The sequence below is a fragment of the Typopeltis vanoorti genome, chromosome 1 (genome assembly GCF_054136105.1).
Source record: "Typopeltis vanoorti isolate ZY-2024b chromosome 1, IOZ_Tvanoo_1.0, whole genome shotgun sequence".
Lineage (NCBI taxonomy): Eukaryota > Metazoa > Arthropoda > Arachnida > Uropygi > Thelyphonidae > Typopeltis > Typopeltis vanoorti.
The window spans coordinates 137,332,725-137,349,119 of record NC_143549.1 but is presented as its reverse complement, the minus strand read 5'-3'; the positions used below and the strand labels follow the sequence as shown (position 1 = coordinate 137,349,119).

The 16,395-nt window shown below is 35.7% G+C and overlaps 1 protein-coding gene across 3 annotated transcripts in view; it reads right to left on the bottom strand.

The window, feature by feature from the left end:
* bchs (WD repeat and FYVE domain containing 3 bchs) overlaps positions 1-16,395 on the bottom strand; it is a 1,305,514-nt gene that overhangs the window by 631,137 nt on the left and 657,982 nt on the right. For all 3 annotated transcript variants that reach the window (XM_090399415.1, XM_090399420.1, XM_090399430.1), the window contains exon 37: positions 3,233-3,434. In XM_090399415.1, the coding sequence (XP_090255541.1) occupies positions 3,233-3,434 (202 nt within the window). The remainder of the gene's footprint in view (positions 1-3,232; positions 3,435-16,395) is intronic.

Below are 16,395 nucleotides of genomic sequence, written 5' to 3'. Positions count from 1 at the left end.
TTCACTGAATTTTATGCCTAGAAAGAAGAAACATTTTACTTGTTTGCTACAGATACTAAAAGAGTAGCTGTATAAAACAGCCTTTCTTCGTTTCAATCTATCTGTTTTTATAGTTCATAATTACTCATCATGTGTTCACTGTGATAATTTGTGAATGCATGCTATCCACTTTCTCCCTTACACCACACAGTCCACAGCAGCAACTGACTGTACATTTTGCCCTGTAAGCCTATATCTCACATCATATATCCTCAAACGCACACTGCCTCCACATCTCTGCTCTCTCTCTCACAGTATTTCTACTCTTTGACTGCAATTTATTAATTATTATTAATCAGCTTCCACTTCCCTCCCCTAAAAAAAAAAACATTTTATTCTCTCTATCCTTCCTGAAACACTATACCCATTACAGTCTATCCTAATATCATTCTTTATCTACTAAGGCTCATTACCATTTATAATTTTTAGTTGAACTAACCAAACCAAAAGCTCCTCTCTATTATTCAGATGCTTCTGACACAAAGTATTGTATCATTTAAAGTCATCAGCTACTGTTACACCATCAGTTGACTATTTCACTCAATTTAGAAATCCGAAACACTACATTCTGCATTTATTAAAGATGCCAAGAAATCATAAACTTGGCTTTAATCCTTTACCCAAGGAAGCAAAACAATGTTTTCTGCGTGAAATATATTCATGCCTTAGCTACTTGTATACAGAGACTAATGACTTCACAACATCACTTGCCTTAGTATGTAGCCCATAATGCAAAGCACACACATCCTTTTGGACATGTAAAATGCTATGCATAATGGGAAGGGCCACTACCGGTCTGGATAGTGTATAGTATTACCAATTATTGGTTCTACTCATTCCTCTACTTGCTCACCTGCATCGCACATAATTGCAGGAAGGACTATATAACATGCAGCATGTCAATCCTATCTTGTCAAAATTTTTATGGCTTTTGTACTGCATATTCTGTAAGGTGAATGTTAACAGTTTAGCATCTCTTCTCCCCCCCCCCTCCTACTGTTATGTGCATTATTTCAGCTCTGGATATTTAAACTGCCATAAAAATAACTTATGTGTCTGTGCACCAGACTGCAAGCACACCATACCACAAGTATGAGATGTTTGTGGTATGATGATGTTGATGGTTTTGTTCTTGACGTGTTTGAACAGTGAAGTTAAAAATTATCACAAAAAACAAAAAGAAGATTATTATTATTATGGGCAACTCCAGGGAGTCATTAGACTCATCGAGGGAGGCCCCAAATCATATTCATCACAACTATTCGACATTCATACAGTATCTATCATACCTCGCCATAAACTCATTCATTGTCACAGCATCCATCACAGACTCTGGAAGCCCATTCCACTCATTCACCACTCTAAAGTAAAGAACCCAGCTCTAACATCTTTACTAACCACACTTTTGTCCAATTTCCATGGATGTCCCCTAGTCCTTCCACAACCAGCCCTGTTCTCAAAAATATCTTCTGAATTAATTTTATAGAAACCCTTCAGTAATTTGGATGTCTCAATCATATCTCCCCTCCTCTGCCTATCAACCAATTTTTGCAACCCACAAATCCTCAACCTGTTCCATAAGGTTCATTCCACAGACCTGCTATCATCTTGGTCACTCGCCTCTGGATCCTCTCAACCTCCTCCCCACCAAGAAGAAACCTAGGTGACCAAATCTGGGCACAGTAGTTGAGATGGGATCTTATCAAGGCTCAATACAGAGGAATGATAACCTGCTTGTCTCTGCTTGTCAACGTATTCTTCAGCAACCAAGTAATTTGATGAGCTGATTTGGCCACTTTTGCAATGTGCTCCCTAAACTTCAACTCCTTATCCACCAACACTCCTAAATTTCATGCCTCATCAATTTCCTGGAGTACAGTTCCACCAATGTAGTAAACTGCTGCTAATCTTTTCACCCCAAAATGTATAACTTTACATTTTGCCACATTAAATTGACATCCATTCTCCTTAGCCCAGACCTCCAATCTATCCAAATCATCTTGCAAAATTTTGACATCATCTGCATTCACTATTGCCCTACCCAACTTTGCATCATCCGCAAACAAATGAACTGTTCCTCTCAGATCCTTTCCTATATCACTAATGAACAAATTAAACAGCAGTGGTCCAAGAACAGATCCTTGTGGCACACCACTAGTCACAGGCCATCTTGTGGACTCTACTCCTGAATAAACCACTCTCTGATATCTCTCCATCAACCACCCTCCTATCCATCTCACCAACCCTATATCCATCCCCATATGCTGCAATTTACTGATTAGAATTCCATGTGGTATCCTGTCAAAGGTGTTAGCAAGGTCCAGTAGAATCACTGTAAACCCATTACCCTTATCCAGTTCAGCCGTCACTGTGTTATAATACATGAGCAAGTTACTGAGGCATGACCTACAAGGTAGGAGGAAGTGCCTCTACATAAATTACTTTTAGAGCAAAATCATCAACAGTGCTAACTAAATAATCTTTTAGTATATTTACAATATGTAGATAATGATATGTTTGCTATTTTATACAATGACTCATGGAATATAGTGTTATGGCATTAAATAGCCAGAGCATCCTAAAACATATTCAGGAATAAGAAGAAAAAAAATCAACTGGGATACACCTTTAAACACTTTAAAATGGAAAAATAAATATGACACTATACAGAAGATATTGCAAGCCTAAAAGAATATTTTTGGTTTCTGGACTTGAAATTAGTCAATCCCAAATCTCAACAAGCATGGATGTTATTTTACCAAAAATATGGAAAATGATTATTTTAATACACCTTCAGCTCAACAGCAACAGATTACATGGCTGTTACATTTCTGAATTGTTTCCACAGTTACTTAATTATTGATGAGTTGTGTTCTGTGACGAGTTTTTTTTATTTTATTTCAAATATGAGTACACCAGTTTCAAATTCAGCAAAAATAAGCAACTTAATAAATTATTATTTCTAATTTTGATTCACTACTTTTAAACACTTAGTATGAATAAATGCTAACATAGGTTGCCCAGCCTAATACATGTTTAAAAGAAAATTAAGACTGCTTCATTTTTAAATCAAGTAAACTTATAATTTCTAAACTGGGAGAAAAAGTTTAAAACTTTCTCTAAATCTGAGAGAAAAGTTTAAAAAAATGATACATAAATGCCTCACAAAAATTTACATGAAATATTTTCATACCTTGCCAGAGTTTATCAATTAAACAAGTGGTAAAATAAAAAACATTTGGTGTAATATATGCATAACTTCCTCCTGATGCTATGGGAAGAGCTGCTTGTTCACCTAGTAAAACATCTGCTGCTAAAAGATGCTCCATAAGTGATGATAATACTTCAGTCTGGAATTCACACTGCTGTTCATGAGTAGAATTCACAGGAACTGCCTATATTAACACATCAAAATGAGAATATTCAATACAGGTTTTAAAAATATAATCGACTCTCACTATAGAACTATGGAGATAGTTTATAGCTACAGTTAATTTCCTTTATAATAGCATTATGCCTTAAGGGGCCTGGGAGTTGAATGTATTCAAAATTAATAAAGCATGTTTTTAAAATAATTTCTAACAGAAAAGAACAAATTATTGCCTGTTCTATAATTTTTTTTATACATGCGCACAAACACACATCAACAACCAAAACAGGGTCATGTGTTTGCAGTTAGTTATATATGTGAGTGTTGTTAAGAGAAAAAAAAGAAACTTGTTGATACCTTTTGTATATGGCTGAATAACATCATCATCCTTACAGAAAATTGTAGAGAAAGCAAGACCATTCAAAAGAACAGAAATAAAGATTAATTAAAATTATAATAAAGGAATTAACTCACATAAAATATTATTTATTAGTAGACTTTTTGCCTGAGTATCACAGGCATCTTCAGTACATGTAAAAAGCTAATTAAACAATTGTTGAAATTTTTTTTTACTTGGTTATACTATAAATTAAAGATACCAAGAAATATCCAAGTGTAAGCAAACAAAGTTTGTGCCAGAAGTATTTTCAGGACTGGGGCAACTCGTGGTAAAGGTGGTATGACTTCACATCACTTGCCTTAGTATCTCATAATGCAAAGCACATCTCCGTGCAGACATGTATAATGCTATGCATTAAGGGAAGGATCACTACCCACACCAGTTTCAACCTTTATTGAGGTCTCATCAGTGGGAGCCAGACTCAGAGGTGGTGATACTAAAGAGTTCGTCCATGGACCAGAGAGGCTTTCTAGATTTGAGGCGTAGAATAGGTGGGATTATGAGAGTCTGATGTAGGGGCAGGAGTGGGTTGCGCACTGCTTTATTAAATTCCTTAATTGAGGCTTGTCTTCTCCGTATGTGTGGTGGAGCAATGTTAGATAGAACAGGCAGCCAGGAGAGATGGGTGCTTCTCACTGTCCCACTAATTGTGGGCATGGTAGAATTTAGCTGGGTGTCTATAATGTTAGTGTGTGTACTTCTTTCCCAGACAGGGGGGCACAACATTCTGCTGCAGAGATTGCGAGGGCTAGTGCAGACAACCTTAGGACTTCTGCACCACAACCCCAGGTTGTTCCAGCAAGCCTTGAAATGATATTATTTCTTGTTTTAATTTTATTGGAGAGATTGATGATATGCCTTTTATAGGTTAGGCTTCTGTCCAGGCTCACCCCAAGGTATTTTGGGTGAGGCTTGTGTTCTATCATTTTTCCACAGAAAGAAAGGTTGAGTTGTAGATTTGCCTCTGCATTGTACAGGTGGAATACTAAGGACACTGTTTTCGTTAGATTTGGCTTCAAGTACCACTGCTTAAAATACTCTTCCAGGGGTGTTCAGGTCTGTATTCAAGGTTGATTCTAGGTTGGTAAAGGAGGTGGATTGATGTAAGATCGCTAGGTCATTGGCATACATATACTTGCTTGATCTGGTATGAGGCAGATCATACACGTAGATGTTAAAAAGTATAGGGGATAACATAGAGCCCTGAGGAAGACTATTGTGAAGGAATCTGGGCCTGCTCTTTTTTCTGACAATATGGACCTGGATCATTCTGTTCGAGAGAATAGAATCAAAAAGTTGGAAAGTTTTTTTACACTTTATAATATTTCCTAGTTTTAGGAGGAGGCCCCTGATCCAGACAGTGTCATAAGCAGATGTTAGGTCAATGAAAGTGGCTCCAGATTTAAGTTTCATCTGGAAGCCTGTTTCAATTTGAGTTGTCAGGGCCAGGACCTGGTCACAGCAACTTCTTCCTGGCCTGAAGCCAGCTTGTTCAGTTGGGAGTGCTCGTTTGATGAGTGGTGAAATTCTTTTAAGGAGAATTCTTTCAAAGAGCTTAAAGGGGGGCACGAAGGCTGTCTCAATCCCCCAATATAATGTAATGCAATGCTAACATTCTTCCCTTGAAAATTCTTATGCCAATGTCATTACTTTAAGCAGGTGTCTAAGCTTATCATAACCACCTGCTCTCTAGTCAGTTAAGTAGGAGTAGGTATACTCCTACTTAACTGACAATTACACCCCCCCCACCCCTTCAGTCAGATAATGTGGCCATCTTGGTTATGGACATATCTTCTGATCCTATAACCATATCCATAGTATTCAAGACTATTTATTTACCCACTAATTTATTAGTAAACAAATGAATTCTATTTTCTTCCAGCGATATGACTTTCTTCTCACTTTGTTAAGATATATTAACCAGGTGTATGCAATATGGTGCACAGTACTATTACTACATTGGATCAAGAGTTAGAGGTTCATGAAAATGATGAGCTGTTGCACAACCTGGATAAAAATTCGGCAATAAGGACAGATGGAATGTCAGAATGTATGCTAAAGCCATGTTCAGCCAATTGGCTAGACCTTTACATGTTTGTATAACTTGAGTCTCATCTGAGGAAAGAAACCACAGGAATGGAAAAGAACGTGTGCCAGTTTTGTTGTACAAGGGTGGTGAGGAAAAAAAAACAAAAAAAACAAAACAAAATAGATGTGTCTAACTACTGACCTATCAAATATATCTGGTATGGTGGTGAAGATTTTTAGAGAAGTTGGTAAGAACTCAGAGAGAAATGTGTAGACAGACAAGCTATACTGTGCAAGGAATAGCATTGATTTACTAAGGGGGGGGGGGGGGGGGGATGGCTAATGTTTTAACATTTTGCTCATATTTCATAACAATGTTATAGACATTGTTATGAAATATTGTTTCATATGTTGGATAAAGGGAATGGACATACTATGATACTGTTGGATTTTGCAAAGTCATTTTTGATAGGATGCTACAGAATTTTCATAAAAGAAAAGCTAATTTTCTGACATATAACAATCAACACTCATCCCACGAAATGCACTGATTATTCTATTATTGGAATGGATTTGCCTTCTGCCATGTGCAGAAGTGTTGAGGGGTCTCACAGTTGGTGTAAATCTACTAGATTTAAGGTAACTAGTGGTGTACTCCAGGATTCAGTCCTTGGACTGTTGTTGTTCAATCTACACATTAAGAATCAATCTATCAGGAGATATTCAATTGTTTGAATATCTAACGATGTAAAAGTGATGTAAAGATAGGCAGGGCAATCAGGGATACTACTGATATCTAGCACTTACAGAATGATTTTAATAGGTTGGAAATATGGACAATGAAAATGGCTGTCAGTTCAAGGTAAGTGTAAATTTATGCACTTTGGTGTGATGAAATTTCAAAATTATATTAGCGAGATTATGCCACAAGAAAGTGATGAGGCTAGGGATTTTGGAATAATTGTGAATTGGAATTTGAAGTTCAAAGGTTACACGGCAATTCAATGGTCCTTTTTTGGAAATAGACTCCCAAATAACATTTCACAGCTGTACACATTATAAACAGATTGCCATCTATTATGATATTTATTTTCATAATAATCTTCATTGATTTTGTATTAATCAGAACTGCCACTAAGTTACTGAGTCCAATATGAAGTGCAAACCTTTCTATCTTTACAAAACCAATGTAGCCCAGGCTTCCCTGAGTGATCCAATCATCTTCTGTAGATTCTGTCACTGGATCTCCAATTGTGTTTTAGTTTTCAAACTCTTATACCCACTTGATACACTTTGGCAGATGTTTTGACTCTTTTCTCAGAGAAATACAACTTGGATACCCCCCCCCCCCGATATTCCCTCCCCACCAAACCATCACTGACGTGGGGTGATGACCTCTCTGAATCCTCAGTGTCCAGTAGAATGATGATATACATGTGCTAACTAATGATCTGCAGGTGAGAGCCTCCAGTACATGTCATCATCCTACAATAAACTCAAATTTCAAGTTCTGTGACATATCTCAGTTTAATTGATTACACTTTTTTTTTTAGACTTTTAATTTCTAAGGTGACATCTGTGCATATGTTTATTCTCATATATACTGCATAATGAGTTTGCAACTTAGGATCTCCTTTTTTTTGGTTTTCTTTGGATAAAAATCTCTGTCCTATTGCGTCAAATTAATAAATTACTTTGTTGCCTCAACTGCTTTCCAAATTTCACTAATTACTGTGAATGCATTGATTTTATTTCTTTAAATATTGATTTTTCTTCACTTCAACTTGCCTAATAGTAAATTCTTCCTGGAAGATAATAATCTTCAGAATTTCGTCTTACTTTCCAACTACACTGATCTAGGTGGTACATATATCAATATGTGCTATAACTAATGATCTTACATAAACTGATTACAGGCTTGCCAGAATAGCAAACACTCTTGTTCTCTTCTAGTTATCCTTCTTAGAAGACAGGGAATAATTGTTATCCTCTAGGTAGGCAATTCAAACCACAGTTTAGTGTTGCTCTCTTCTTCCATGGAGCAATGCATACAACATTGTACTTGAAATTCTTATAATGGCAAACTTCTATGCCTCACTTCCAGTGTTCCCTCTAAACTGTGTGCAAATGTGCATGCCATTTGCACACAGTTTAGAAATTAAAAGTCTAAAAAAAAAGTGTAATCAATTAAACTGAGATATGTCACAGAACTTGAAATTTGAGTTTATTGTAGGACGATGACATTTGCATTCAATAATTTTTGAACTTACTATAAAAACAAATTATATTATAAATCAGCATTTCTGAATGGTTAGTGTGAGTACCACTGGTGGTACTTGAAAAAAGATCTGGTGGTATGTGAATAATGGATGGTTGAATTTTTTTTAATTCATAAAATTCTTCTTGAATGTGTCAAGTGAATTAATTAGTTGGTGACAGCACTATGTCATAGCATCCTATTTTGTGCTTTCCTTTTAATTTCTTCATAGCTTTTAGCTCCAGTAATTATTATTAAGTTGTTTATATATAGGAGATTCTCATCTGTCTCTTGGTTTCTTTCCTTCTATTGTCCCCTCCCTTATTTCTGTAAGCAGTTTATGCTTCAGGTGGTGTCCAATTAAGCCTTCCCTCCTCTTATTCATGTGGTTCAGTAGTACCCTCCTTGAACCATGTTTAGCACTTCATTAGTTTTTTCTTTCTTTCTATCCAACTAATTCTCATCATCCTTTTGTTCAAATGCCTCCAACGTTTTGGTGTCTAGTTTTGTTAAAGTCCAAGCCTCATAACCATGTAATGCTGTGCTCCATATGTATGTTTTCACCAGTTTCATTTTTAGTTGAATGCTGAGTCCTTTATTAATAAAAATATTTTGTCTATTCTAGGATGCCTTTTTGGCTTTTTTTTATACCTGATTGACTTCTTCCATCTTCTGTGATGAGACTCCCAAGGTATTAAAAGGAAGTTACCTGTTGTATTAGGTTGTTATTTATTTCCAAATTTATTTTCATGGGATTCCCTTTATTTGTGATTAGTAGTTTAGTTTTCTTTGTAATTAATATTAATTACAAAGAAAAAAGTTATTAATATTAATAAATTGTAATTAATTTAGTTATATATAGTTATATATTTATATAACTATATATAGGATAGTTATATATTTCTTGGAAAGCTTAAAATCACAAATGATCTTATCTCACATTTTCTCTTCCCTTCCTGGAAAATTTTCTTACAAGGCAGTGTTGATGTCAATATGCAATGTTGCTTTAGTCTTGTGCACCTGCTCACATAATTTAATTTCACATCAATGTTCAAATCACGTTACTACAGTATTCTATAGTTTATTTTCTATTGTACATATTTTAATAAGTGGTACTGAAATTTTTCGATTTTGGTTTTAGAAGTATTAAAAAAAGTTGAGAGCCACTGTGATAAATCATACTTGTGACTTATGTTATTTAGTAATTTCTCAAATGTCTCCACTCGAATATTACTCTAATTCATTCCAACTAAATATGTTCTAATTAGTTACTTTTAGCCTGTGATGTGTGGATGAACTGACACTGATGTCATCAAGTTGAAAAGGCATATTTTGTTTAGAGCAGTGGTTAAATTCTAAACGAATAAGCTCAGGGGCTCTTAAAGTATCATAAATGTGAGGCTATTGCTAGATTGTCGCAACATTTTTTAAAATTTCATTTATTCTGGTGGAGTTAAAGCCATCAGGCTTTAACTAGTGAAATATAATATAACTAGTGAAATGTACAGGAATGCACAAAAATATCAGGGCTTACCTTAGTTAACAGTTGCAGGTGGTTTACAACAGTTTCCACACAGCTTTCTTTGATTTGTCAGTCTGCATAATGTCTCTTTTTACAATAAGCAAGGGCACTATTTCTTCCTTGGGACATCCATCGTTTAACATATGGAAGAGGATCCCACTGGGAAATTGGTGGACCACAACTATTTACTGTCAGTAAAGATAAGACATTTTCAACCATGAGCACATTTCTTGATGGTGTCACAATACTGTTCATAATGCTGAACCCCTGCTCGCACTCTGCATTGCTCACTGGTATTGTTTCAACACACTTCAGAAGTTTCTTCATGGCATCTGACACATGCTTACCTCCACTGTGCTTAAAATCCCTATAATACTGAATGACCTCACGATAACACAGAGAAAACAAATCAGACAGACCTTTCGATTCTTGTTCGCCATAGTACACGGCAATATCATCCGGCCAATACTCAGGTAAAACTACTTTCATTATTTCTGAGTACATTGTGTCCTTATCTGTCATGCACCAACTGGTCAAATTTGTGATTATACTCTTATAAAATTGTCCTTTATTTATTTACATTGTGTTGTTCCTATTCCCAAATACTTTCAAGGGAACTCCTTTGAAGTGATTTGCTTCTATAGCTTTTGGAACTTCCCTTCAGTAAATACCTCCTCTCTCTCTTTGTGACCTTTAAATACTTCTCTTGTTCTGTACAGGAGTTGGTTTGCTCTAGGTAATGTCACAGTTTGTTTTTTGCAAAGATTCTGAGAGGCTAGAAAGCTCAGATCATGCATCCATCATTATTCCTAAAGTATGTTTCTTCAAGTTTACTGGCTAGCCTTTGAAATGTTGCTCTTTCTTTACTATCTCGATTTCTATCATGAGCTGCATGTGTAAAGAAACTGTGCAATGATGCATAGTTATTCCAAATAGAATTCACAGCCCGAAAACTTGATGCAACCCAACGAGTTGACATCTTTCTCACTTTGCTGAGACTGCAGAACAACTGTTCTGCACATTTCCTTAGTTCATGTAAGTTCTTTGGGGACATGCTAAAAGTTGAATACAGTCATACCCCGACTTCCGCGAATCCGAAGTTATGCGGTTTCTTATATGTACATATTCCTGTCCCACTTCACCCCTCACCACTAGTCGTATCTTTCTGGTGCCGGCTACATTTGCCAGTGTCGCACATGCTGTGAAAAGCACTGACGTGTTTCGCGCAGCCTTCATTCATACATGATTTTTATAGTCTACAAACCTTGCGATTGTTTAATGTTATGTTCTTCATAAAAATTTTATCACATAAAAAATAATAAAGTCATCCAAAAGAAGCAAGTCCGATTCTTCTACAGCTAGCAAGAAAAGAAAAACATTGACTTTGGAAGCAAAACTCAACATCATTAAGGATTTTGAAGGCGGAATGAAAATTTGTTAGCTAGCAAAGAAGTTTCGATCTACAGGAATCCACAGTAAGAACAATCATAAAAGAAAAGTTTACAGATTTTGGAGGACATACATTCTAACGAGGAACGAATTGTAGCCACAAAGCAAGGAATAAAAAAATCATTAGCTTGCTATGAAGAAATTTTGCATGACAAGAAAAAGACATTATGCCATCAGACGAATCTATTATATTTTATGAAACCATCGACACAGAAGCAAAAAACTACAATTATGATTATATTTCTTAAAAAATATAGGTGTTTTTGTAAACCTTTGGTCCCAATTGTATGTTTGTATATATAAATTACATGCAAAATTATACCCCGAGTTACACAAATTCGACTTATGCGCTTTCTGTTGGTCCCACCTACCACGTAACTTCGGGGTATGATGGTATACCTTATCAAGAAACATCACAAAATTATTTGTTGTCATAACATCTTTCATTTAATCATGCACAGCAAGTTCTAAGTGATGATTTATGCAGTGTCATTTTAAAATTATTGAAAAATCTTCTTTCATTAATATTGCCAAGCCTACTCATTTCCCTATCATAATTGAGGCCCCATCCATACATAATCCAATTAGAATTTCCTACAGGATTTCTTTTTTCAGACCATGCTTTTCAAGACACTTCATAAGCGAGTTTTTAATGTCCATTGCTTTGGTGCTTTCTAACTGAATTAAATCAAAGAATAGTGTTGTAACATCATCACCATTTATTAGACCCTGTATACACACTATCAGAACAGTCTGGTTAGATATGGATGTACTTTCATCCAGAATAGTAGAAATTTTGGTTCTATGGTTTATAATGCTGTCCACAATTTTGTGTTTCATTTGTTTTGCAATACGATTCACTATCTCAGTGCATGTCACATTACTATGTAAAGCACGCCCCATATCTAGCCCATTAAGAATCTGAAGATCAATTAATCTAGGATGATCATGCTTTGCAATAAAACACACAGCACATGATTTCGTGAGCTAAAGAGTTCTGTTCTTCTACAATGTGTTGCAATGAATTCTCACTTTTACTCCTAATAATTGCTTCTACAGTTTTGTGGGATTTGGTATCTCTATGTTCATAAATTTCTTTCCAAATGGATTAATACATATTAATCCATTTATCCATTCTGATGCTACGTGAATGCCCTGATGTGGAGAACTGTACCTCTCTGTACCTCTACACATGTTATAGACCCCAAATCCCTGTCCTTACAAAATAACCAATTATATTTACCTTAGAATACTATTCACTGGTCGAGTGTCCAGCAAGTCGGCAAATCTTTCCTTTTGTTCAGTGTATTAATATTAATACATTGAGCAAAACTTTATTAATAGTAATATGCTGAACAAAAATTGCAATTGATAGGAATTCTGTGTTTCTGTGGATTTGTTACAGACCTTTATCTCTTCAGTAACTGCACACAAATGGTCATTACAAACTTGTTTTGTATTATCACTGTCATCCGAGCTATTTTTCCATTTAAAGATGGTACCAATGTACTTATCCATAGTTGAAATATTAGGCCTACATAAACACAAAAATATTACAGGATTTTCTTTGTGCTTCTCACAATCATGAGCTCTGATAAACAACTGTTCTGCTAATCTGCTGTTCTATTGTTGGTTACTGACTCTTGCTGACAGTGTTGCCAACCAGAAAAGACAAAATATCGCTACGAGTCTGTCAAAATTCCACTACACTACACTGCAATAATGTTTGCTTGTCAATCGCTGCAGGATAACGCATTACAGAAAGCTCAAAACCTCCCCATCCCTTTTATCACGCATTCGTAATCAGGCGACTGTTGATATTGATTTTATATATACATTCAAAACTGGAAACAATTGTTGAATAATAACATAATAATGTAGGCATGATTACCATAAAAGGAGAAAAGTCACAAAACAGAAAAAAGTTCTGGGGCTGGGCCCCAACTGAATTTAATCACTGGTTTAGAGTGTCTACTGTCTACACCATACAGTCACTTGAACTCATAGAAATGGTGATGAATTTTTTGTAGCCACATAGATTTAAGCAAATTAATTTAGTGCTCCTGATTTTACAGGTTATAGCTAGATGAAACATGGGCAACATTAACATTAGAAATATTACATTAGCCCTCAAAATGACACTGTCAACGAAAAATAACTGCAAATTCATTTAAATTTGAGTGGCTGGACAAATGTGCTGAAATGGGAAAGCCAAGGTTGCCATCATATTAAGACTGTGGCTTGTGACTTTCATTACTGTGAGCATGTGCAGTGTGTGCAGGCTGCTGCACACACTGCACATGAGATTGGACACTTGCACACAAAATGTTTTTCGTAAACACATAGGATGGCAAATATTAGAGGGAACATTGCTCACTTCCTTGGATGTGATTTCCTCTTTTGGTCTTCCAATTAAAGTTCTAATTTCTCATATTTAAGCCTTGGTTCATCTATACATGTGTATCAAGGATGTGCAAGAATAACTAGGCCTGAGATTTGGAGAATCTCATGGGGTTGCTTGTGACATTTCCAAGACATCTGACTGAGTCTAGCATTGAGTCGTTCTTTCTAAGCTACCATCTCACAGTCTCTAACTTACCCCTTTGTAAGTGGATTGTTAGCTTCTTCTCTGGTTGTTATATCATGGCAGATGGATCTCTTTCATCTGATATTTCCATCAATGCCAGAGTATGCCAAAGTTCTATGCTTTCAATTACTTTTTCTTTTGTACATTAATTATTTTCATTCACTAACATCCAATCCTATCATAGTTCTGCTGATGATAGTACATTTTATTTCTCTTCATCATTCACAAAACTTTATTACCAATGCCTAAAACACCAATCTTCTAGCCATTCTAAAGTGGGTTGAAGATAATCTAGTGAAATTTAATACTACCAAGACAGAAACCTGCCTTATTTCCCAGAAGAAAGAATATGCCTCACTATCCCTCAATTTTGATAACACTCTGCTCACAATTCAAGACCAGTTTTATGTTTTTTAGACTGACTTTCCCCCATCTAGCCTATTCTGGCCTAAATAATATCATATCCATAGCCTCTTCAGCCTGCTAAAAGCTTTGTAATCTTTTTCTGTTCTAAACATTACTTCTCTTCTGCTGAATTCCTAATGTTAAATACATCTGTATTTAACATTAGGGATTTATGAAGATTACAAAATTCTAAGGTTGAGTGGATTTGAGATCTATAAAGTGTAACTCTCAAATATTAATCTGACAAATATTAATGTGAGAGCAGTATTACAAAATACTGCTCTCACAATGGATAGCAGTGCATTAAAAATTTCCTACATAATGATACTCTACTCAGAAGAGTGCTATTTGCTTAATAGAGCATCCTCCACTCATTGACTTTTTTGTAATTGCTTTTGCACTGAAGTGACTACCACTATTCCTCCACTTCACTCTAATCATGTATGAAGATGGGCAATTTCAGAATAAATGAACTAACTTCTCGCACTCTTACTTCATTCCATATAACTCCATTCTTTGGAACTGTCTTTCTATACCACTTTCCCCAACACATATGATGTACAACTCTTCAAGAAACACTTTGATTCCTTTCTTCTATCTCATCATACATGGCATAGTTGTGTTATAGGTCTTGAGGCCCTTGTGTGAGGCTGGTATAAAAAGTCACAACTCCCATAATCAATATCTCCATTTTCTTCTTCTGTTAATCATCATCAGTCATTTTCCATCCACTGCTGGATGAAGGCCTCCCTCAAAGTCCTCTATTCATTTCTATCTTGAACTTTTCTGTGCCACTGAATTCCAGTCAATCTTTAATCTCATCCCCCCCCCCCACCACCACCACTGTCTCTATAGGTCTTCCTATAGCTCTCTTTCCATCTCTGGGATACAATTCTGACATCAACTTTGTCCATTTTTGAGTTACTTATTGCAAAACGACCCATCCATTACCATTTGGATCTTTTAATGGCTGTTATAATGTCTCTCATCATAATTTGAATCAAGTATTCAGCTTTCTTTCCAGAATGGTAGTACTGAGTAATGATCTTTCCATTTTCCTCTGAATAATCCTCAACATGTTGGGCAATTTTTTAATTACAGTCCATGTTTCACTTCCATATGTCATGACCAGAAGTATACAACTGTCAAATATTTTTCTTTTAAAGCAGATTGGGATATTTCCATTGAGTGTTGCATAGTGTTTTCCAAAGGCTATCCAACCAAGTTGAATTCTATGTATAATTTCTTCTTTACAGTGACCCTCTACTGTGAGGGAGACTGTGAGGAATTGCATATTTCCATTAATACCAAAGCCTAAAATAGCAGAAGCAAGATTATCAACATGTACAAAACTGATTTTGAAATGATAAAAAGTAAAAAACTTGCATCATGTTTAAATGGCAGTCACGTTCTGTGATTTCTTTTAAAAACTACTTAAAAGACATGAGTGCTGCTCAAGAATCCATATATGTGTCTTTTATTAGTGCATTTTTTTAAGACATCACTGGCCTGACAGCTGTTTCAAACTGGTTGGTTCTCTTCAGAGACCAGGCAGAAACCTTGAAAGAGCAAAAACTCTCATTCAGTACTAAGGAAATCAGAGTTTAATTGGGCAAGCTAAGGCAACTCCAATGCTGAGGTTATCACAGAAGTAAAATTGATCAGAGAGCTTATGATGTATTATTGTAAGCTCTCTGGTCAATTTTACAAAACTTCTATACTGTCTACACACTATAGAAGTTTTGTCCCTCCTTAAGGCTATGATATGGTGCATCTTGACTACTATGCATAAATTTGAAGGAGGTGGTTGAGAGGTTCCTGAGATGAGTACCCAAGCTGGTGACAGGTCTGTGGATGCTCCCTATGAGGAATTATTCAAGGCATATGGGTTTTCAAATTCTAGATGGCAGGCAGAAAAGAGGGGAACATGACAAAAGATAGAAACTTATAAAGTTACTGAAGGGGTCCTATAAGAATGATACAAAAGAATTTTTTCAATACATGATGAGCAGAGAGAGAACTAGGGATCACAATGTGGTTATTAAAGGTGCGTGGACTAGATTTTTTTGCTTGGAGAGTGGTGAATGAGTGGAATAGATTGTCAGAAGTAGTTGTGAGTACCTTATTATCACTAATTATACTAATTTATTTTTATTACATCACCTTCTTTTCAAAAGATAATGTCAAAATAATTACCCAAACTGTTAAGATTTCTCTTCAATTCATGTAATATTTAAAATTTAAAAATAAAGAATTGGGCTCCAAACCTTGATCTATCATACTGATTACAAGTGGCAGAAGAAATCAACAAATTTCTATCCCAAATAGTACATGGTCT